This window comes from Dryobates pubescens, chromosome 11 (genome assembly GCF_014839835.1).
Source record: "Dryobates pubescens isolate bDryPub1 chromosome 11, bDryPub1.pri, whole genome shotgun sequence".
Taxonomy (NCBI): domain Eukaryota; kingdom Metazoa; phylum Chordata; class Aves; order Piciformes; family Picidae; genus Dryobates; species Dryobates pubescens.
In genome coordinates, this window is record NC_071622.1 from 30,290,470 (window position 1) to 30,313,009 (window position 22,540).

Consider the following 22,540-nt stretch of genomic DNA (forward strand, 5'->3'; position numbering starts at 1 on the left):
TTTCCTTTTCCTTTTCCTTTTCCTTTGTCATTTCAAAGTATTTTCACTTTGTCTTCTTCCATTTTTCATTCTGTAACATGGCATAGGGGGACTCTTGGGGAACATGTTCACATTTCTATGAGTGTTCACAGGCCTGATTCTGCTGGTGAGGAGCCCCAGGTTTGAAAATGCTACATGCTTTCATAAAGGACAGCATGAAGCTTTATTCAAAGGAGATTTCAGAAAATCCTGGAGATTTAAATGCATAAGTTCCAATCTCTCCCTTAGGTGACAGGCACAGGGGCCTATGTTCCCACTCTTGAAATTAAGCTCCTTTAACTCTTCTTTAAGTGGCTAGGCAGAGTAATGCTTCCCTTGTCCGAACTTCACCTGATGACTCTGGCAAAGCCAGGCAGGCTTTGGTGGATGCTAAAGACATCCAGCCCTTTGCAGACAGTGCTTAGCACTTAACAGGATCAGCCCCTGAGCAACTTGCATGGCGTCCATCACCTCAGATGCCTTACCATTTTTTTAAATTATGCAACGCCCACCATATGTAATTAGCCAAGTAAGCTGCTTTCACCTAACCTCAGATGTTTGTAATGCTTATAATCCCATTGAAGTGTCTGTATAAAGGGGCTCCCTGTTAAGGGCAGAAGGCAGAAATATTCTTCCATAAGAGAATCAGGGAGTTGACAGCGATGTAAAGCTAAAAGTTTGCAGCATTGCTCCTTCGGGGGCAAATATTTTGAAGTTTTGGGTTGTTTTTTTAGATTCTTGTGTTTAAACTTAGTTGTTCAGCAGGTGGTCTGGCAGTAGCTGTGCATGAGAAACCAGCTTGCTCATGGCTAGTCCTGTCCCAAATAAGTTATCATCATCCTAGCTTGTTTTGTTTTCTTTCCAGTGCTTTCTTGCTTTTGTTTTAACAAATGTAGTATCAGCCTCAGGTCCCTTCCTTGAAGACCATGGCCTTATCAGCCAAGATGGAGCTTCAGTTTTGGCCTAATTTTGTTTCTCTCTTGGAAAAACTGAATGGTTGGATGATCTTGGTGGTTCTGGTCACATTTCTTCTGGTTATTAACCTTGTGAGAATGAGACGACCCAGGAATTTCCCTCCAGGGCCACAGCTCTTTCCTCTGGTGGGAACTTTTGTGGACTTTAAGCAGCCTCTCCATCTTGCACTGCAGAAGGTAAGATCCATAGACATTTATCCTACTAACAATATTTACTTCTTCAGTGGCTTTCATCACCAAATCCTCAAAGCAAGGGCAGCCTCTAATGAACAAGCTATGTAATAACCATGTATGATAGATAACCCTTTTTGGTTTTATCTCTAACTATCATCTCCTCTTCCACGGCAGTAGAAAGGTCCATATAGTGGAGAAACACCTGCATGTTCCTCCTCTTTCTCCCCATCTGATCAAGACTATTTTCTGCTGAGGCCCAGGAAGGGTTTGGAGGGGTTGAGCCAGGCTGAGGGATGGATGGCAAGTGCTCTGTGAGAAATTAAGTGTTTGGATTGTGAAAACCATCTCTGGAAACTTTCTTGTCAGTGTATTTGCTCAGAGGCCAACGATTTGCCCCATTACATCTGAAAGAAACATTTAAGACCCTGAGGCACACTTAAGATCCCTGTGGCACCTTCTGTGTCACAGAAAGTGATAGTGATTCCTCTGGAAAGGTTTCCAGAGCTTTGACTCCCTCCAAAGCCAATAAAAGTGAGATATTTCATACATGCTGAGTATGCTTCTCTGAAAAAGTGGAAGAAGTTCTGACTTGTGGTTGCAAATATCCTTTCTGCTGATTATTTATCTCTTGTCTCTACTTAGCAGGCTGACACCAGTCTATCTAGCCTGGGTTTTCACAGAGTATCCTCTAGGAGATCCCCTCAGGAAGGCTGAGGCAGTGTGAGCAGGATATTTTGTCAATATACCCAATTAATATTAATAAAATTAATCACATTAACTTACACATACAATGACTAAGACACCCATTTAGCCCCAGACTGGTTTCACAGGTCACCATCGTAGTCCAGGGTGATCACGTTTGTCCTTCCATATAGACCTGGCAGAGTAAGTCCTGAGAGATAACACGATCACCCTTTGCTCTTGTACATCAGGGAGTTAAACACTGCACAGGAGACACTAACACTACCAAGGTTCATGCGAGGAAAATGGCTCTAATTTGGCCATAAATGCACTCAGGCTTAAAATTAGAAGCAGATTTCTAGCCATCAGCAGTTGCAGCCACTTTCTAAATGGGATAGCTGGAGCAAGACACCACATGACTTTAGACACAACGTTGTTGAAGGGATAATTTGTTGTGCTTTGCCCTCAGCAGCAAGAGCCTGGGCATGGTGACCCAGGTGGTGCCTTCACCTCTTACTGCACCCTTGCTGTGAAGAAGAAGGATGGAGCAGATGCCCATCAGTTACAAAGCAAGTAATGTGCTTTTTACAAGTTAAATTGATGCATCCTCCTGCTGAAACCCAGGTCCCACTTGATAACAAATACAAGGAAACTCTCTCCCACACTACAGCTCTCTAGCACTTTTTATGCCACTTCCAGTCTTCATGGAATAGTTTAGATTGGATGTGACCCATGGACTTGGGTTTGAGATTTTCTTAAGTCCCTTTTCTTCAAGCAAGACTAAATTCAAAGATAGATGCCATTGCTCAAGGTCTTCTCCAGGTGAGTTTTTTAAAACCTCCACATTCTTGCTCTCAGAGGGTGATGAACTCTCTTCCAGCTTACTGGTCGGTATGGGAACATCTTCAGTGTGCAGTTTGGAAGTCTGACTTTTGTGGTAATCAACGGGTACCAGATGGTGAGAGAAGCTCTTGTCCACCAGGCTGAAATATTTGCAGATCGGCCAAATATTCCACTCCTCCAAGAAATATTCAGAGGCTTTGGTAAGCACAGCACCCAGGATTGTGCTACAGGTTTTTCATCTATTTGCAATGGTAAAAATGAAAGTGAAACAGGTTAAATTCAGCCCTTGTGAACCGCACCCATAAAAACTTGCACAGGGGAAGAAGGCAAGAAGGGAATTCAGTATAATAATCTCACAGGTGCACTTTTTAATCTCTCTAGGATATAGGGAAGATGATGAGATCAAAGACAGGTCTTAATGAAAGAGGAGAAATAAATCCAGCTGCTCAGTGAGCAATACACTTGACGAGTTTTCCCCATGGGTTTAATTTGTTCTTTCTCTCCCCCAGTTGCATGTAACTCCAGAGATGAGGTGCAGTGCTCCTGCCTGCAGCTCTGCCAACAGCATGATAGTACTTTAAGTATTTTGACTTACACCTTTTTTTTTCCCACGCAAAGTGACAAAGTAGCAGATTAAAGCAAATCCATAAAGCTAGATCTTTAGCATAAGCCAATTACTCTTGAATGTTAATTCCCAGGCAAAGCTATAGATTTTTCCCATGTTTGGGGGTTTTGTTCAAGATGAGCGACCATTTCTGAATCCAGAATCCGAATCCTACGTGACCCAGAGGTGAGGTTTGTTCACTTGGGTTTTTTTTCTGCCTACAGGTCTCATATCATCAAATGGGCATGTATGGAGGCAACAGAGGAAGTTTACTGCAGCAGCACTGAAAAGCATTGCTGTAAGTTTTGAGGAGAAAGTGCAAGAGGAGAGCCGGTACCTTGTGGAGGCGATCGAGGAGGAGAAAGGTGTGTGGTTAAGGTACAGCACCCTGCCCAGAGCTGCCAGCTTAATGGGCAACAAGAAATAAAACTCTTACTCCAGCCCAGTTCCTAGCATGATAAACATTTCTTCAATAGCTCACAATCTTACACTTCCATATTGTGCCTTTCAGCACTTACTTTGGACCTCAGGGCTTCTATTTTAGTGCTTTCTTATTCATGTTAAGCAAACATAAACTAGGTGCTTATTAAAAATATTATGCTTATGTGGCTCAGAAGTCCCTCCTGTACTTTGAGAAGGAATAAATGTGGCAGGGGACTAGAACATCTCTCTTATGAAAAAAGGCTGAGGCACTTGGAGGTTTTTAGCCTAGAGAAGACTGAGGGGGAATAGTCTCTGTACTTATAAATACTTAAAATCTGGGTGTCAGGGAGCCAGTCTTTTGTCAGTAGCACCCAGCAACAGGACGAGAGGTAATCAAGCACAAACTTGAGCACAGGAGTGCTCTAAACATGAGGAGGAATTTCTTTGAGAGTGGGAGAGCGCTGGAACAGGCTGCCCAGAGAGATGGTAGAGATCTCTGGAGTCATTCAAAATCTACGTGGACATCATCCAGTGCAACCTGCTCTAAGTCAACCTGCTTTGGCAGTGGGGGTTGGACTGGATGATCTCCAGAGGTCCCTTCCAATCGCTAACATTGAATGATTCTCCTGGTGTCAGGCACATACACTTGGAGGCTGAGTTAACCTCTGCCTGTCCTTGGTTTTGCAAAGTATTTTAGAACTTGTTTAGTCAGGCTTTCCTTTTGTATCCTGCACAGATGAAGCCTGTGCCTTGCTCTTTTATGGTCCAGCTTTTAAGAACTGCCAGAGGGATATTAGTAAGAATAATTTGTATGTTGGTACATGGGTGAAGTTGCACTTCAGCTTTAAATAGAAGCAGATGGGGTTTAGCTAATTCTATGGAGCTATATATAGTAAACAAGAAAGATCTAAATAGGAATTGTGAAATTATATACTGAACTTGCTCCATTTTAATCGCTGGTGTGCTGAACAGGCCAAATACTTCACATTGCCAATTGATTATAGTCCTTTATAGTCCTAATCAATAAACTAATTAAGCTGCTGGTTTGGGCCTTTCTTCCCATTAGTAATGACAAATAGTGATCATGTCCATCATTCTGATATCTGAGCACCAGCCCAGTTTAATTACTAAGAGATCAGCAGTCCTGTGCAGAGTGCCTTGCATTTCAAAGTGATGCTCCCAGCATGCTGACAGCAGCTCGGGGCTGGACTGGATTTGTTACTGATAGTCTCTCCATATGATGGCAAGTAGCTCTTCAGGTTGCCTAAACATGTCCTAGAAGATGACTGCCCCTGCTCAATAGCTGTCCCAAGGAATGCAGGTGTGATCAATGTCATGACAGGCTTTGCTCATATAGGAGCTGATGTATATGGGCCATATGAGCTGGGTTTTACAGGTGGGCCCAGAAACTTGCAGTCCTCTCCCTGCTCTCTCCATCTCATTTGATTTCTGTGTGGTGGACAGTTAAAGGCCAAGGCAATGGCATTTTTGCAGTGTGGTTAGTCCTGAGCTCCCTCTCCCGGGCTAAGCTTTGTGGGACCCTCTCCTGGTGTTTCAAATTGCCACCAGAAGCATGTTGGAGCATGCAGACTCAAAACCCAGTGTGGCATGCTTCTGGTTGTTTTCTCTGCAATAAGGCTCAAATCCTGCTTGGGCAGCTCTGTGCTAACATTGGTGTGTGCCAACAGCTGGATACATGAGAGGATGTCCTTGGAGAAAGGAAGTCCTGGCCCAAAACACCCAAACTCCAGTAGGATGACAGAAATTATGGAGACTCCAGGATATGAAGTGAAGCCTTAGCAGCAGCATGGGTGAAAAATAGAGGAGGTCTAATCCCAGTGTCAAAACTATGATCTGGTAGAGAACATGGTTCTGACTGAAACTTTAGAAGAAAACAAGAAAGTTGTCTTTCTTTTTGTTTCCTCCAGGACAACCATTTGACCCTCATTACAAAATTAACAATGCTGTTTCAAACATCATCTGTTCCATAACTTTTGGGAACCGCTTTGACTACCATGACAACCGCTTCCAGGAGCTGCTGCACTTGCTGGCTGAAACGCTGCTGCTCATCGGAAGTTTCTGGGGCCAGGTGAAGTCACTTGGATGCTTTTCTAGCTTCAGGTGCACCTAAGTGTTCAGAAACTGGAGCTGAAATCTGCTTTTCTCTGTAGAAAGAGTCATGTTGCAGGGGAAATGACCATGAGTATTGTTTTACATTAGGCAGAGTTTATACACAAAATCTGTCAGGAGAGCAAGGAAGCAATGAAAACTGCTGCAACACTATCAGATTGTAACATCAAAATGACCTAACCAAGGATCAGTGGAAAAACCCGGAAAATATCCATGTTTATCCATGGTTTTATGAAAGGAAAATCCAGTTAGTAGCACTCTGAAAATGCCCATCTTCCACCCACACCTTGCTCAACCAGTTTCTCAAAACTGTCTGAGAGCCCAGGGTATATCCAAAAGAGGTGCATTTGGGGTTATAGCTTCTGTATGGCCACACACCACTGGTCAGATCTGCCCTCTGTCCCCTCCAGGAACAGCAGCACTAAAGGGCTTCTCTGTAACCACACTGGTTTCTGGCTCCAGTGGCCACCTTACCTTAGGTGACAGCTTTGGCCACCCAATATTAGAGATATCAGCAAAAAATAATCTGCTTGATTCTTATCTTGTTTGTCCTTGTTCACATGAGTGTAAATAAACTGACCTTTGTAGCAAAACTGATGTTTTTCCTGGTAGCAAACAGAGATAATAAACTGTACAAACATCTCAACTATGATCCCTGCTCTTTTTTAACTCAAGAAATGCTCTTCTGCTCTGTTTGGTTTCCCACCAGCTGTACAATGCTTTCCCTCTCATAATGAGATGGCTGCCAGGACCCTTTAAGAAAATCTTCAGGCACTGGGAGAAACTTGAGCATTTTGTGAAAGGAGTGATTGCAAAGCACAAGGAGGATTTGGACCACTCTGAGGCAGGAGATTATATTGACTGTTACCTGAAGGAGATAGAAAAGGTAAGAGTTTCCCTAAATCTTAATCCACAAAATGAGAACACAAGACTTGAGGCTGTTTTGTTAGAAGAGCTTGGGTCTCCCATGTTGCCTTCTCCTCTCTACCTCTTCCAAATCAAACTTTTTAGCAACAGCAGGCATCTGGTCACTTTGGAAACACACAGATTGTTTCTAATTTTTTAATTTTTGGTCATTTCAAAGTATTTTCACTTTGTCTTCTTCCATTTTTCATTCTGTCACATGGCACAGGAGGACTCTCTTGGGGAACATGTCCACATTCCTGTGAGAGCTCACAGGCCTGTGCTTGCTGGTGAAACTTCATGTTTAAGAATGCTACATGCTTTCAGAAGTCACTCCATGGCAAACAGAATGTCTTTCAATGCAGGTCATAGGGCTTGAAATTCAACGAAATTAAGAAGTAGCCATTTCCAAGTCCAGGAGTTGTGGTAACAAACTAACAGCATAACTTGAGCTATGTACAGGTGATTTTAGTATGGGGTTTAGAAATCTCCTCCTTAATGAGAGTTTTCATGGTCATGTTTGTCTCCTCAAGTATAAGGATGACACCAGCTCATGTTTCCATGAGGAAAACCTGCTGCGCACCACCCTGGACCTCTTCTTAACTGGGACTGAGACAACAGCAACTGCCATCCGATGGGCTCTGCTCTACATGGCCACACACTCCCACATTCAGGGTATGGCCATAGATGGGTCTTTCGTTTATCTCAAACCTAGAGAGGTGAAACTCAAAAAAGAGAAGTTATTTCCAGCTCTGACACACGCTGGACATGCCTGCATCCCAGGTTTCTTTCCCATTGAACACAGACTTTTTCAATGTTTTCTGGCTTCCTGCAGAGCAAGTGCAGCTGGAAATCGACGCGGTGATTGGCCAGTCCCGCCAGCCCACGGTGGCCGACAAGGAGAACATGCCCTACACCAGCGCCGTGCTGAGCGAGGTGCTGCGGATGGGCAACATTGTGCCACTGGGAGTGCCTAGGATGTCCACCAGCGACACCACCTTGGCTGGCTTCCACCTGCCTAAAGTATGTGTGGACACCAGCCTTTCCTTTGTCCTACCTGAGCAGGGTTCTCATGGCCCAAGTCTCACCTGGAGGGGAACCAAGCAGAAGGATCTTAGGGAGATGTCAAAGTTAAAGAAATATGTAGAAAATACAAGCCCTCCTGACAGACACTGTTATGGCTCTCACCTCCTTATTGAGTGGAATTGTGAGATCCTATGGTGTTGGTTATAATTTTCTATTTTAAAAGGTTAGGTTTACCCCTTAAATTTTATGAATGATGCTTTCCATGTATTGTGGGAACAGAAAGCCAAGAAACATAGGAAAGAAAAGAATGTGGGTTTGGTAGTTCCACAGAGAATTAAAAATAATCTGTTTAAAGTAGCACTTGATAAAAGCCAGGTAACAGGTACTGATGTGTAACTAGTGGAGTCCCTCAGGCATAAGTGATGGGTCCAGTCCTGTTCAACATCTTTATCAATGGCATTGATGAAGGGACAGACAGATACACAGAGTGTCTGCTCAGCAAGTTTGCTCATGATATCAAACTGAGAGGCTTGGCTGATACATCTGAAAGCTGTGGACAGACCGGAGAACTGGGCAAAGAGGAAGCTAATGAGGTTCAAGAAGGATAAGTGCAGAGTCCTGCATCTGGGAAGGAAGAATAAACTGCACCAGTACAGGTTAGGAAGTGAGTTGCTGGAGAGCACCACTATGAAGAAAGACCTGGGTGTTGTGGTGGACAAGAAGTATCCGTGGGACAGCAATGTGCCCTTGTGGCCAAGAATGCCAATGGGATCCTGGGGTGTATTAAAAGGAGTGTGTCCAGCAGATCGAAGGAGGTTCTCTTCCCCCTCTACTCTGCCCCAGTGAGGCCCCACACAGAATATTGCATGCAGTTCCAGGCTCCCCAGTTCAAGAGAGACAGGGATCTACTTGAGAGAATCCCACAGAGGGCTACAAGGAGGATTAAGGAGCTGGAGCACTACTTTGTGAGGAAAGGCTAAGAGACCTGGGGCTTTTTAGTCTGGAGAAGAGAAGACTTGAGAGGGGATTTAATCAATATCTATAAATATCTGAGGGCTGGGTGTCAGGATTCAGGAAGGGACAGCCTCTGCTCAGTTGCACCCTGTGATAGGATAAGGGGCAATGGATGTTAACTACAGCACAGGAGGTTCCACCTCAACATAAGGAAGAACTTCTTTACTAAAAGGGTCCCAGAGCACTGGAACAGGCTGCCCAGAGAGTTTGTGGAGTCTCCTTCTCTGGAGACTTTCCAGACCCATCTGGATGTGTTCCTGTGAGGCCTGTGCTTGATTCTATGGTTCTGCTCTGGCAAGGGAGTTGGACTCGATGACTTCCAGAGATTCCTTCCAACCTCTAACATCCTGTGATCCTGTGATATATACACATTGTTCTGCAATTATGAAAACAAAGATGAGATTTAGATATAACTATTTCTTCCAGGTATACAACTATTTCTTCCAGGTATATAACTATTTCTTCCAGGTATATGATTGGTAGCAGCAAGGAAAATGAATAAACAATCTAGGCATTTTGCTCCTCACTTATTAGAATATTTTCCTTTTCCTGATGGAAGATATGGAGATAAACCAGATTACTGAGGAAAAAAAAAAAAAGGCACAATTAAAAAGTTTGATTAAAAATTATTTGGATACGTTGCTCTGAATTCCTATGGGAGCACAGCATAACCACTTTAAAGTCGGTTCATGTTGCCATCACCAGTGATAGCAGCACAAGGTACAGATCAACACTATGTTGATATATAGAGACACACAGAAGTGAACAATCCTGTAGGCTTTCACCCTCATTTAATTACATAGCTTAGGAAAAAAACATTTTGCTCTTTAAATAAATGAACAAACAAACAAATAAATAAATTAGTAGTTTACTTTGTGTGTGGAACAGAGCTGACAACAAACTCATCTGACAACACTCCAGTTCTTCTCCATCACCTAATCCCCTGTTTTCTCTACCTCTTGCAGGGTACCACCCTGATGACCAGCCTGACTTCGATAATGTTTGACAAAAATGTGTGGGAGACTCCAGACACCTTTAATCCTGAACATTTCCTGGAAAATGGCCAGTACAGGAGGCGGGAGGCTTTTCTGCCCTTCTCTGCAGGTAGGATGATGGATGGATGTAGGGAGATGATTTTCCTTTCCAAAATGCCTTTTTTCCCCCTTTCTCCCCCCCCAAAACCCTCCAGAGTAGAGGGTACTGCTCCTTGTCCAGCTTTCAGCCCATCCCCACAGTGAAAATCCCAGCAACAGTTAATAGTGACTGCTCAGAGCAGAGGGGAGATAATTTGTTATCATAGGATGACAAAATACTACTTCTTCCTCTTGTGCAAGCTGCATAGTTTTGTTTTCTTTTCTTTTCTTTTAACCGAGTTTCCCCTCTTCCTCTTTCTGAGCAGCCGTCACTGTTTGCTCAGCAGTAAACTTCTAGGGAAGGTTTCTGCAAAATGTGTGGGTGAACATTGCCACCTAACCTTTCGAGGAAGAAAAGCTCTTGCAGCCTGTGCAAGGCAGTGCAAGCGAGAGGAGCCTGAGTGGTGGTTGAAACTCAGTCTGAACTTGGTGGGGTTATTTTTGTTCCTTTTCCAGGCAAGAGGGCTTGCCCCGGGGAGCAGCTCGCCAGGACCGAGCTGTTCATCTTCTTCACTAGCCTCCTGCAGAAGTTCACCTTCCGGCCACCAGCAGATGCTACACTGACCTTTGCCTTCACTCTCAGCCTCACGCGCTGCCCCAAGCCCTTCCAGATCTGTGCATTGCCCCGTGACTGAAGTCGATGTGGTGCCACCATAATCCCACCCCATTTCAATCCTCCACAAACTGGCAAGTGTCCCTTCTCCCTTCTACCCTGCAGATTTTGAGCTGAGTTGACAGACCATGGACATCTAGCACCCACCAACATGAGAGTGGCAGTGGGAAGGGCAGGAGGGACACATCCTGCACACTGTACCTATGACAACACTTATGGCTCTTTCCCTTCACCTCCTGCCTCCTGCCCTCTATCAGTTTGACAAAATGCATGAATTTACAGAATCACAGAGTGATGGGGGTTAGAAGGGACCTCTGAAGATCATCTAGTCCAAACCCCCTGCTAGAGTACAACCACCTAGAGTAAATCACACAGGAGACATTATTTAAGCTCTTCCATTTGGGCTTGAGGTCAGTGTGGTATATGCTCCCTCACCACCATGCTGCTGCTTTGTGATGGAAAATATCTAAGCAGAGATCTCAGCAGCAGTAGCATGTGTTGTATTTTTCATCAAAGAATCACAGAATAGTTTTGGTTGGCATAGAGCTTTAAGATCAAGTCCAACCATTAACCCAGCACTGCCAAGTCACCTCTAAACCATGTCCCTCAGCACCACACCTACATGTCTTTTAAATCCCTCCAGGGATGGTGACTTTACCACTTCCCTGGGCAGCCTGTTTGAGGGATTGAACACTGTGGTGGGTTGAAATTACCCCCCAACTCTTTTGGAGAAAACACACCCCAAAATAAAAATTGCCAGACCAGCTCAGTTGGAAGCAAATGAAGCTGTATTTATAAGCAAACTAAAATCTAGAAATATGAAATGCGTGAACATGTACAAAATATACAATATTTACATGTATTTACAATTTATAGACAACACAAGAAGCCCCCTAGGCAAAACCAGATGGCTATCAATAGTTTCCCCCCTCTCCCCCTGCCCTGGAAAAGGAAAAGAGAAAGAGAAGAAAAGCAGAGAGCAGCTTGTTAGTTACTTAGCCACAATGAAGAAACACAGCCAAGGTCAGCAAGCCAGCAGAAACAACCAGCTAGTACCTGCTAGAATGAAGAGACCAAGAAAGAGAGCAGAATAGTTATACAACTACCTTTATGTTCATTATCAGACCAAAGGGATTATTTAGACCTTATCACTATTTTCCCTTTACATCCAATGGTAATTTATTTACATTAAACCACTTTCTACTCAATCTGTGGAAAACTTCCTAGGCAGCAGCCTACAACCTGCCACTAACACCCTTTCGAGGAAGAATTTTTTTTCCTAATATCCAACTTAAATCTCCCTGGTGCAACTTGAGGCTGTTTCCCCTTGTGATTTCCTTTGCTACTTGGGAGAAGAGACTTATTCATGAGAAAGAAAAAAAAAAAATTGCAAAAAATGAATGGCATGGGGTGATCAGGAGCAGTTTCACTGAAGCTCAAGAGAATCAGAAGCAGCAGAGTGTCAGAAGGGTCATGCCCACAGTGGTTCACCACTGGCTGTCAAGAGAAGGGCAACAAAGTTGGTGAGGGGCTTGGAACACAAGCCCTATGAGGAGAGACTGAGGGAGCTGGGGTTGCTTAGCCTGGAGGAGACTCAGGGGTGACCTTACTGCTCTCTACAACTACCTTAAGGGAGGTTGTAGACAGGCAGAGGTTGATCTCTTCTCCCAGGCAAACAGCACCAGAACAAGAGGACACAGTCTCAGGATGCGCCAGCAGAGGTTTAGGCTGGAGGTGAGGAGGAAGTTTTACACACAGAGAGTGATTGCCCCTTGGAATGGGCTGCCCGAGGAGGTGGTGGAGTCACCATCACTGGAGGTGTTCAGGAGGAGACTTGATGGGGCGCTTGGTTGCATGGTTTAGTTGATTAGATGATGTTGGATGATAGGTTGGACACGATGATCTTGAAGGTCTCTTCCAACCTGGTCTATTCTATTCTATTCTATTCTATTCTATTCTATTCTATTCTATTCTATTCTAAATATCAGTGTGGAGGCTTTGTGGTGGGAAGTCACAAGCTCATAGCTCCCCCTCTGTGTCTGGCAACGATTTGGGACCATGCACAACAGGCATGTCCATAGCATGGGCCTGGAGGAGGTGGGTCAGGAGCATGGCATCCTCTTTGATGGAGACACTGCTTTTGCCCACACTGGGGGTCTCCTTGTAAAGGAGTTCATGAAATATGCAACTTCTAGAGAACTTTTTCCATTGATGTGAGCAAGCATTCATGCTAAGATGTGTTTCTGCCTGGAATAGAGTCACAGCAAAGATTGGAGATTTTCCCTCTTTTATTTTCTCACCTTCCACAAGTGACTTTTCTGTGGGCATCCACATAGGATACCACGTAGTTATGCGGAGTAAAGGATTAAACTCAGTCTCATCTGAACTGCCTTTAGACTCCATCTCTGGCAGCAACGCCTTTGCTGTTAGAAAGCAATCACCGTGCAGTGGCAGATTTATGCCACATGGGAGAGTTCTTTGCACATCACATGGGCACACCAGGATTTTGCCTATGAGCTGTCCTTCTAACTGATCACTTTAATCCTATTGCATTTTTAATTAATGTTTCGCTGTTACAAGCTCCCTCAGTGGCTTTTTTTTTTTAATTTCTAAAAGAGAAAACATAAAAGACCCGTGGACTTTTCTTCACCTAAGAAGTTTCCAAAGCCATTCAGGACTAGGCACTTGTTTCTCTCAATTTCTGTATTCACTCTGGTGTGGGTTTGACCTCTGATACGTGGCTACACTTTGTATCATTTGTACTGGCTTAGTAAGCAAATGTTGTTCTCTTCCCTCTTCCATATACAACTTGCCTTTCCCTGTTACTTAAGGGGTGCCTTCCCACCTCATGGGCAGAAAAAAACAATTTATGCCATCTTCTTTCTCACCTTTTTGGGTTTTGGGGGGCTTGGGGGATTTTTTGTGTGCATGTTTTTCTGTTTGTTAATAATTTGGGATCCAGAGACATTCAATTTATGATTCCATATCATAAAGACAGGAAACTTTTGTTGTTGTTGTTATGTTTTGTTTGGTTGATTTGTTTTTGTTTTGGTTGGTTGGTTGGGTTGGTTTTTTTTGTGAAACATCTCATACAAGTGAAGCAGAACATAAACATCCCTGCAGGCTGATGTCTACATGTGCTTAAAGGCCAGGGGTAAAAAGAGAGAAAACAGAGGGCTTTTTCCCCCTTAAATTCCAAAATTAAACAGTGGTTTTAGCTCTTCAGGGTTCTCTGCAGTAAAAGTTATACAGCAAGTTTCCTTTTGCACATCTGGCATCTCTCCTACACCTCTGTGCCTTGTCTTTGCCACTACATAATCCCAACAACCACAACTAAGGTCCCCAAAAGAGAGAAAATGAACCGGAATTATGCCCAGGAGCAGAAGGCAGCAGCTGATGACTGCAGCTGGCCACAGCAGGTCCACGTGATGCAACATCAAAGGGCTGCTGCAGACACCCCTGCTTTCTTGTGAAAACAAGAAAACACAAGACAGAGGTCAAACTGCAGCGTGGGAGATGTGAGCATGAGCAACTCCCTGCCTCAGAACTATTCCTAGATGGGAAAACTCGGCCCAGCCTCTTACCTGCTACCGCTGAAGGGCCATAGCATGATGAGCTGGGCATCTGCTTTGGCTTTTCAGCACCTGCCTTAGCTTTGGGCACTGCTCCAGCACAAGCTATACACTCCAGGACCTAAGCCAGTGAGACGGGATGGCCAGAGGGTTTGGTGCAGGGCCAACACCATGGCCGGAGCAGGTTGCTGTGCTTGCACTTGTCCAGCAGGGATCACGCAATCCCAGCGCTCAGAAACAGCTGCAGGTCCTGGCTGACAGCTTCCAGCCCACATGGCTCTGACAAACTAAATCCTCAGCCGGTGGTCAGGTGGTTTGTGAAAGGTTTGCGCAACTCTCTCGGGGGACTCCCGTGTCCTGGGGCTCAGCAAGGAGCAGTGAAGGAGCTTCTACAAAGCAGGAAAGCACAAGGTGCTCGGAGCAGCTGGAGCCTCCCTGGCACCTTGAAGCTGACAGCACGACCTGGCACGGTGAGGGCACCTCGGGGAGCAGGGCTCGCACTCAGCCCTGGGCTCCTGAGAGCGTCACGGGAGGCTGCCGGGAGGCTTTCAGCCCACGGAGCTTGTTGGTGTCCTTTAAACAAGGACGCGGATCACTAGGCGGGGGGAGTTATAAAGCGGTGCTGGGAAGTGGGAGGGAAAAGGAGGGGCTGGAGGTGGTTTGGTTTGTGGTTGTTTGGTTTGCTGTTGAGAGGAGACACTAGAGTTTAGCCAAGAAGGGGTTAAATGGAATGGTCCTTGCTGACATCCGGGGCACCAGGAGTTTGAAGACAGCCTCCATGCCAGGTCAGAGAAAGCCGCTCCACGGTGTCTTGTGTTTCTGCCCACAGCTGTCCATCTCCCCCTGTCTGTGGGGGTTCAGTGGTACCCTGTGAGCTCAGCCTGCCCCGACCTGCCGCGGGACACGTCCCAGTTGTGGTGCACTACCCAGCCATGCTGCTCTTGCTCTGGGATAGCATCTCCTTCCAGATGCTCCTCATCTTCCTCACTGTCTTCCTGCTCGTTGCTGACTACCTGAAGCGCAGGAAGCCGAAGAACTACCCTCCCAGCCCCCTCGCCCTCCCCTTCATTGGGCACCTCTACCTGATGGACCTGAAAGATCCTGCCAAGACAATGCAGAAGGTAGGGGAATGGTGGGCACCATGGGGGAGGAGGGATAGAGGGGATTGCATCTATGCAACCCTTGCAATACGGGGAAGGGTTTAACTCCAACCCCATGGGGCATGAGGACTCTGAGGAGCTTGCCCCAGGGTGGCCAGAAGATTTGCACTTGTTCAGCAGGATCATGGATGAGGTTTGCCTGGGTATGAGGAAAGGGGCAAGCGTGGAGCCATCCTTTGGGCAAAGGGAACACCACAATACCAGGGATGCAGTCACAGCTGTGGGAGCCTCATAGGGCTGACTTGGGTCTGGAAGGTCGTTGGGGAAGGGAGTGAAACAAAAGCTGTAAACCAGCAGGATGGTGTTACCTGAGCGATGGCCAGACAACACCAACTCCTGATTTGGGAGGAGAGGAAAGGAAAAAGTGTACAGTGCCCTGGTTTCAGCTGGGACAGACTCCATTTCATTCCTATCAGCTAGTGCTGAGCTGTGTTTGGAATTTCACAGGAGAGTAATGTTGCAAACATGCTGCTGCTTTACTTGTTGCTAAGTAATGCTTATCCTATGTCAAGGAATTTTCAGTTTCCTGTGCTTTTTGAGGGAGCAAGTGCACAGGAAGATGGGAGGGTGCATGGGCTGCTTGGGGCAGATGTCCCTGAATAGTCAAAGGGATGTTCCATGCCATAGAACTTCAGGCTTAGTACATAAACTTGGGGGTTGGAGTTAGCTGAGAGGGGCTGATTATTTCTCATGGCCTGGCTGGGCATAGTTGGTGAGTAATTTCATTGTGCATCACTTGTCTTGACTGGCTTTTATTTCTCTCTCTTTTCATTTTCTTTTATTTCAAGTATTAAACTGTTGGTCTCACAAGTTTAACCATTTTATTCCTTCCAGTTCTCCCCATTCCACTAGGGCAGGGGATGGACTGAGCAAGCAGCTGTGTGCTGCTTAGTTGCCAGCTGGGGTTACAACTTGACACACAATCAAGCAGACGCTTGTGGAAACACCTCATCTCCCATCCTGCTCCCAGCTTCACATGTCTGCATCCATTCTCCCTGTCAGAGCTGTCTCAGCATGTGCAGTAATTTCAAATTAAAATTATTTTATCTATTGCCCCCCCACCTCAGCTTATAGAAAAATGTGGAGATATCTGCAGCACACAGGTGGGCAGCGCATCATTTGTGTTCATAAGTGGGCAGCAGCTAATCAAGGAAGTTCTTGTTCATCAAGGGGAAAACTTCATAGATCGGCCTGATATCCCTTTGGAGCATGATTTCTTCAGCACCAAGGGTGAGTTACACCTCAGGACACTTAGCTGTAAGATCAAAGTGCTGATCCTGCAGAGGTCTGAGACAGGTGGAGATAATGTAGAACCCTAGAGCATTTTCCCCTCTGTGGAGGGATCTGCCTTGATCCAGGGTGGGGTCTTTCTGACAGGACTGATCAACTCTAACGGGCTCTTATGGAAGCAGCAGAGAAGATTCACCTTGAGCACCCTCCGGACCTTCGGGCTGGGGAGGAGGAGCCTGGAGGAGCGCATCCAGGAGGAGTGTCGGTACCTGGTCGATGCGTTTGGAGAGGAGCAGGGTGAGTGCCATGGCTCTCATAAGCTGTGCTGAAGGCAGGAACTTGTATGGTCTGTTAGATCTTCAGCCACAATTCTCTGCATGCTGAACAATACCTCACCTTGCAAGCGATGTTAGCACCCTGCCATCATCTTAGCTCCTTTTATAGGTCTTTTGCCTTCAACCACTGGGGAATGCAGCATGGTAATGCCCCCTGCCCCGTGGGAGACCTCTGCAGAACCCCAGGTGTGTGCAAACAGCAACGCTGTCACTGAATTTAAATTGAATCTAATCTTCTGCAGACCTTGTTTTCCAAAGTAAAAAACCATCTCCAATCATGATTTAACTGGAGCCACTAAGGATACCCAGCCAAGCTTGGCCAGTACCTGGGGGTGCTGAGGTGTCCCAGGAAATCAGGCCATTCTGAGGCCATTCACTTCACTTGTATTTGCTGACAGTTTTACCTCTGAGGACTTTGGTTCCTTCTCTTCTCTGAAGACTGGAAGAGAACTGATCATTCCCTTTCCTTCTCCAGGGAGTCCTTTCAATCCTCATTTTCAGCTCACTAATGCTGTTTCAAATATCATCTGCTCCATCACCTTTGGCAACCGCTTTGAATACCATGACGAGGACTTCCAAAAATTGCTGCACCTCCTGGAAGAGACAGTTAGGCTCCATGGGACCATAGCAGGCCAGGTACAGCCATCCTGCCACCAACATGGGGGGTGTGCAGTGTTGCAGGATCATAGTTACTTCTCTGGATTCAGTCTCAAAACTTGGTAGAGTTTTCAGCACCACACTTCCTTGTCATCCACTGTTCCCTTGCACAGGGCATATTTGCTGCAGTTTCTTTCTGCATGCAAATCATAGAATACTTTGGGATGGAAGGGACTTTTAAAGGTAACTCACTTCAACCCCTCTGCAGCCAGCAGGGACATCCTTACTAAGCTGTGCAATGTTCATGATGCTTTCTCTCACCCAGCATCACCTGTCCTGCTCATTGCCTGCCAGCCTGCCTGTTGGAATGTGGGGAATGCACAAGTCACTCCATAACACCAACTACAGTCCCTTGTAATGCTTTTCTGCAGCTGAACTACTTCCATGTCCAGCCACTTAGCAAATATGGCCTTGCGAGCTCTTCAAGTTTTGATAACAAAATGGGGATTTCAATCATGTATTCAATTTGCCTTTCTCCTTTATGTCCAAAGCTGTATCCATCTTTCCCAACTATAATGAAGCTCTTGCCCGGATCCCACCACAACATTTTAAACAACTGGAAGGTGATGAAAGCTTTTGTGATGGAGAGGATTGAGAGACATAAGGAGGACTGGAACCCCTCAGAGAGCCGAGACTTCATTGACAGCTACCTGCAGGAGATAGCCAAGGTCAGCAACACGAAGCAAACCTTTCTGCAGCACAGTTTAGACATCAGGGGACATACAAAATGAACACAAAGTCTCCATCTGAGCTGCCTGTGTGGCCATTTATGAGCCTTAAGGTGGAGATCACCCACCCGTCAGCAAGATGCAGGTGGAAAGGGCCAGCAGCTTCTGCCAAAAGCCTTGGGGCTGACTGCCACTAAGCCTAGTGACAGGGAAGCCCTTACAGTGCTGCACTAACACAGCTTTTTATGAAGGGTGACAGCAGCAAGATCTTCCAGGAGGAAAACCTGGTGGCCTGTGTGCTGGACCTGCTGTTCGCCGGGACCGAGACCACTTCCACCACCCTGCGCTGGGCTCTGCTCTATATGGCTGTGCACCCAGAAATCCAAGGTACAACCAGCCAAAGCTCAGGGGCTTTACCTGCTTGTAGCCCTCCCAGCTCCTTGAGACACTCTCCCTTTTGAGAGACAAATTGGGAATCCCCTTGCACTCAGAATAAAGAGGTGCAAACAATGGGGGGCATCTGGGGTCAGCCCTTAGGGGACCCTCACAGCTAGCATCCTGCCTTCTTCCAAGGGCTTCCTTCTTGGAGCTTGCTGATCCCTGCTCTTTGCCTCCAGCCCGCGTGCAGTCCGAGATTGATGTGGTCATCGGGCAGATGCGGCAGCCAGCCCTGGAGGACAGGGACAAAATGCCCTACACCAATGCTGTCATCCACGAAGTGCAGAGGATAGGCAACGTCATCCCTTTCAATGTGCCAAGAGCACCGACCAAGGACACGGTTGTGGGTGGCTACACCATACCAAAGGTAACCCCAGTGCTGAGGCTTTACCAGGAGGATCCCAGTTGCCCAGGCATGATCCTCCAAGCCAGGTGAAGGATCATCAAGCCACGTGAAGTCTCCACCCTGTCCAGAGTTCACTCCTACTGAGCATGTCTGTGTGCCACCCAAGCAATGTTCTCCTGTATGTAGAAGGCTGTAGAGCACTGAAAAATGTCACCCAGACACACAGCCCAAAAAGGAACGGATCCTATCTCATGTAGCCTTGACAGGAACTTTGGCCCAAGAATACAGCAGATAAAAGTGATGCTGATGAGGGATAATGTGGTTATAGAATCAGTATGCTTCCAAACAGATAAGAAGTAGGAAAAACTGGATATGCAAGGGGCTGCTGGACAAATAATTGCAGCAGAAGTTGACTACAGATGTTGTTCATGGAGAGAAGAGTGGAAGATAAAAATGCCCCTCCTGCTGCCAGTGACAAAGTGCAGTCTCTTCTTCTTTTTCTCCTCTTAGGGTACTTTCTTGATGATAAATCTAAGCTCCTTGATGTTTGACAAGAATGAGTGGGAAACCCCCCACACTTTTAACCCTGGGCATTTCCTGAAGGATGGCCAGTTCCACAAAAAGGAGCTTTTCATACCCTTCTCTATGGGTAAGTTCTGCTGGATTTTGCTGGTTTTGAGTGAGGCACTGGGGCGGGACATCCAACTCTATGGTGGAGGCACAGCGGAAAAGAGCGATGGATAGGGCAGATACTGGCTGCACTTGGTACCCCTCAAGATGTGCTCACATGACCACCCCAAAGCACCACTGCTCTGCTTCTAGCAGTTTTCTTGTTTCTCTTCACATAGACAGAGACAGATTAGGATGAATGAAAGACCATAAAGATGCCACAGAGCCTAGGCACCGCTTCACCAAGGCAAGAACATTACTCTGTGCTCCTGCTCTACCATAGCTGTGATTCACTAGGGACTTCAAGGGGAGATTGGACGTGGCACTTGGTGCCATGGTCTAGTTGTGAGGTCTGTTGGAACAGGTTGGACTTGATGATCCTTGGGGTCTCTTCCAACCTTAGTTACTGTGATACTGTGACTTCCCTGTTGCCACCACAGGGAGGACACACTGTGTGTGTGCAGTTACACACAGGTGCCCCTGCCATGTTCTGGAATTCATGGAGCAGCCATGTTGTGACACTTAACACTCTTCTTGAGAGCTCAAGTCAGGCAGCAACTCATCCACATAGAGTGGTAACACAGCTGCACTATGCTCCTAAGGGAAGGCAGAGGCTTTTTCAGCCGTGAAAGCAGCTGGGCAGGCAGTGTTTGCTGAGGGTGCCATGGGTGGCTGTCCCCACAGGGAAGCGTGCCTGCCTGGGCGAAGTGATGGCCCGCTCCGAGCTCTTCCTCTTCTTCACGGCTCTGCTTCAGAAATTCACCTTCCAGCGACCCCCAGGCACCACCTACAGTCTCAAGCCCAAGATGGGCCTCACCATGGCCCCAGAGCCCTACAAGATCTGTGCCGTGCCTCGGTAGGGAAGCTTTGGCCACCACACTCATGGGAAGATCCTTTGACAGTGTCATGGCTTCTGTTGAATCTGCTACTGTTCAGTACCATGCTGGTGTCATTTTATGGCTGGGCTGTTTCTGCTGTTCCTGCTTTTGCTTCTCTGCTGGTAATTGTGCATTGCATTATTTCCTTAATTCCTTATCTCAACACCTATGGTTGGGGTTTTTTTTGCTTACTCTGTTGTGGGACTGAGTCTTGTTTAGAGCAGACTGTAAATTAGGACAGTCTAATTTGGCACACAGTATAGGGCACAAAAGGGTTGAGATAATGAAGTGAAATAATGGGAAGATTTGATTAAGGTTGTTAAAAGAGTTTTGTGTAGGTTTTTTTTCCATAGTATGTTTGTCATGTTGATGCATTTGCTCTCCTGGGATGGCTGAGACTACGTGCTGGGGCCAGGCCTTGGTTATGTTACATGAATTGTGTGTTCCCTGTGAGGGTGTTTATCAGTCCAGGAAATGGGACTACAGTGTTGTTGTGCCAGATACTCATGTTATGATATGGTGATTCCTCTAGCTGCTTGGTTTAGATGTAATCTTACTCAATTAATGGGCCAGGTCTTGCCCAGAGTAATACAGGTCTTTCCCTAGAATACTACCTGGAGATCTGGCCAGAGGCTGGATGCTACAGACAAGTGCCTAGGATGGTGGTCACCTCCAGTGTTTTGGAATTTCACCCCTGAACAAGTGCAAAATCCTGACAAACTGGTAAAAGGTTTGGAAAAAGTCTCCTGTGAGCCTGGAACTTCCTGAGAGACAGACATCACTGCGGTGTGTTGGAGCCTAGCCCATACCTATCGAGCCCTTCTCATCGCTGTTTAGAGTGTTCCAGGGCAAGAGAAGGTCTCTGGGTTTACAGACAGATGGGCAGGCACTGCAGCTACTCAGAGCCCACCAGCAGGGATGGCAGCTGCACCACAGAACCAGCCTGTGCTGTTATCAGTCGCCCCTGTGCAGATGAAGAAATGTGCAAGGGAAGCAGCTTGTCTGGCAAAGGAGGAGAATCAATAAGGTTCATCAGGGGAGCAGGAGGAAGAGCCAGGGCTAGTCACTTGGTCTTTATCCCTGGCCTTGAGAGATGGCCAAGAACAAACAGTGGATGATAAGACTAGCACACTCCAGCAATGCAAGGGAAGTCTCTCTTCCTCTGTCCACACCTGTGCTTTAGCTGTGGAGGAAGTGTGCTGAGAGGTCCCTCAACAAAAAAGGCACATGTTCTTCTCCCCACCTGTACAGTCCTGCATTTCATCAGGTGCTTCCCTGTCCAACAGAGACAGTCTGGGAGGTACACACCGTGGTGTACTCTGCTTTTACTTGTGTGACCATGAGGAGGACATGAGGCAGTGGGATGGGAAATCTATTTCAGCCTTAGTTGCATGAGTATGTGAATTAAAAGGAAACTCTCCCTGGAAGAATGCCACCCCAGCTTCCAGTGGAAAATAGCCCAGTAAGTGATACTGCTTCTGATCCTTCTGAAAGGACTTCCAAAGCATCTTCACAGGATGCAAGTGAGAGTCAGAGGGGTCCTGAGTCCAGCCAGATGGAGGAGAGGGCCAGTCAGGTCTATTGGATTGTGTGGATCAGATGGCCTGACATGTTGGACTCATTTTGAGTGGGAAAGGACAGTGACTGATGTGTGTTGTGTGATGCTATTTGCTGCTGGGCATGACATAGATGGTATAGCGTAAGGAGTGGTGAATGCCATGGGTTTGCATTGAAATCTGCACCAGCCAATGGAATCTGCTGGTGAGTATTCAACACCATGCTGATGTCATGCAAGCTTTAAAATGAAAGTGCTGGCTGAAGAAAAGTATCATGGGGCTTGTAGTTCAGATTGTAATGAGAGGCTTCTTGCTTTTGGTTGTTGTTTCCGGGTTTGGGGTGTTGGTCTTTTGTGCTGGGCTGGCTGCAGGCTTGGAGGTGGGGGTGGGTCATTTTACGCCTAGCTGCTGCTGCTGCTGCTGCTTTTCCTTGTCTGCAGAATAGCTAAGGTAATTCTGCATGGTAGTATTTTCATTAAACTCCATATCTCAACC

General features: G+C 46.4%; 1 protein-coding gene across 1 annotated transcript; it reads left to right on the plus strand.

Moving 5' to 3' along the window:
• The first annotated feature begins 911 nt into the window (after positions 1 to 911).
• On the plus strand, positions 912 to 20,603 carry LOC104308782 (uncharacterized). The gene is made up of 18 exons (XM_054164968.1): positions 912 to 1,169; positions 2,728 to 2,890; positions 3,519 to 3,659; positions 5,646 to 5,806; positions 6,557 to 6,733; positions 7,284 to 7,425; positions 7,586 to 7,773; positions 9,756 to 9,894; positions 10,380 to 10,555; positions 14,882 to 15,229; positions 16,336 to 16,498; positions 16,646 to 16,795; positions 17,309 to 17,469; positions 17,982 to 18,158; positions 18,410 to 18,545; positions 18,776 to 19,023; positions 19,453 to 19,591; positions 20,296 to 20,603. The coding sequence occupies exons 1-18, from the start codon at positions 945 to 947 to the stop codon at positions 20,469 to 20,471; spliced, it is 3,210 nt and encodes a 1,069-aa protein (XP_054020943.1). The 5' UTR covers positions 912 to 944; the 3' UTR covers positions 20,472 to 20,603.
• Positions 20,604 to 22,540: the final 1,937 nt, after the last annotated feature.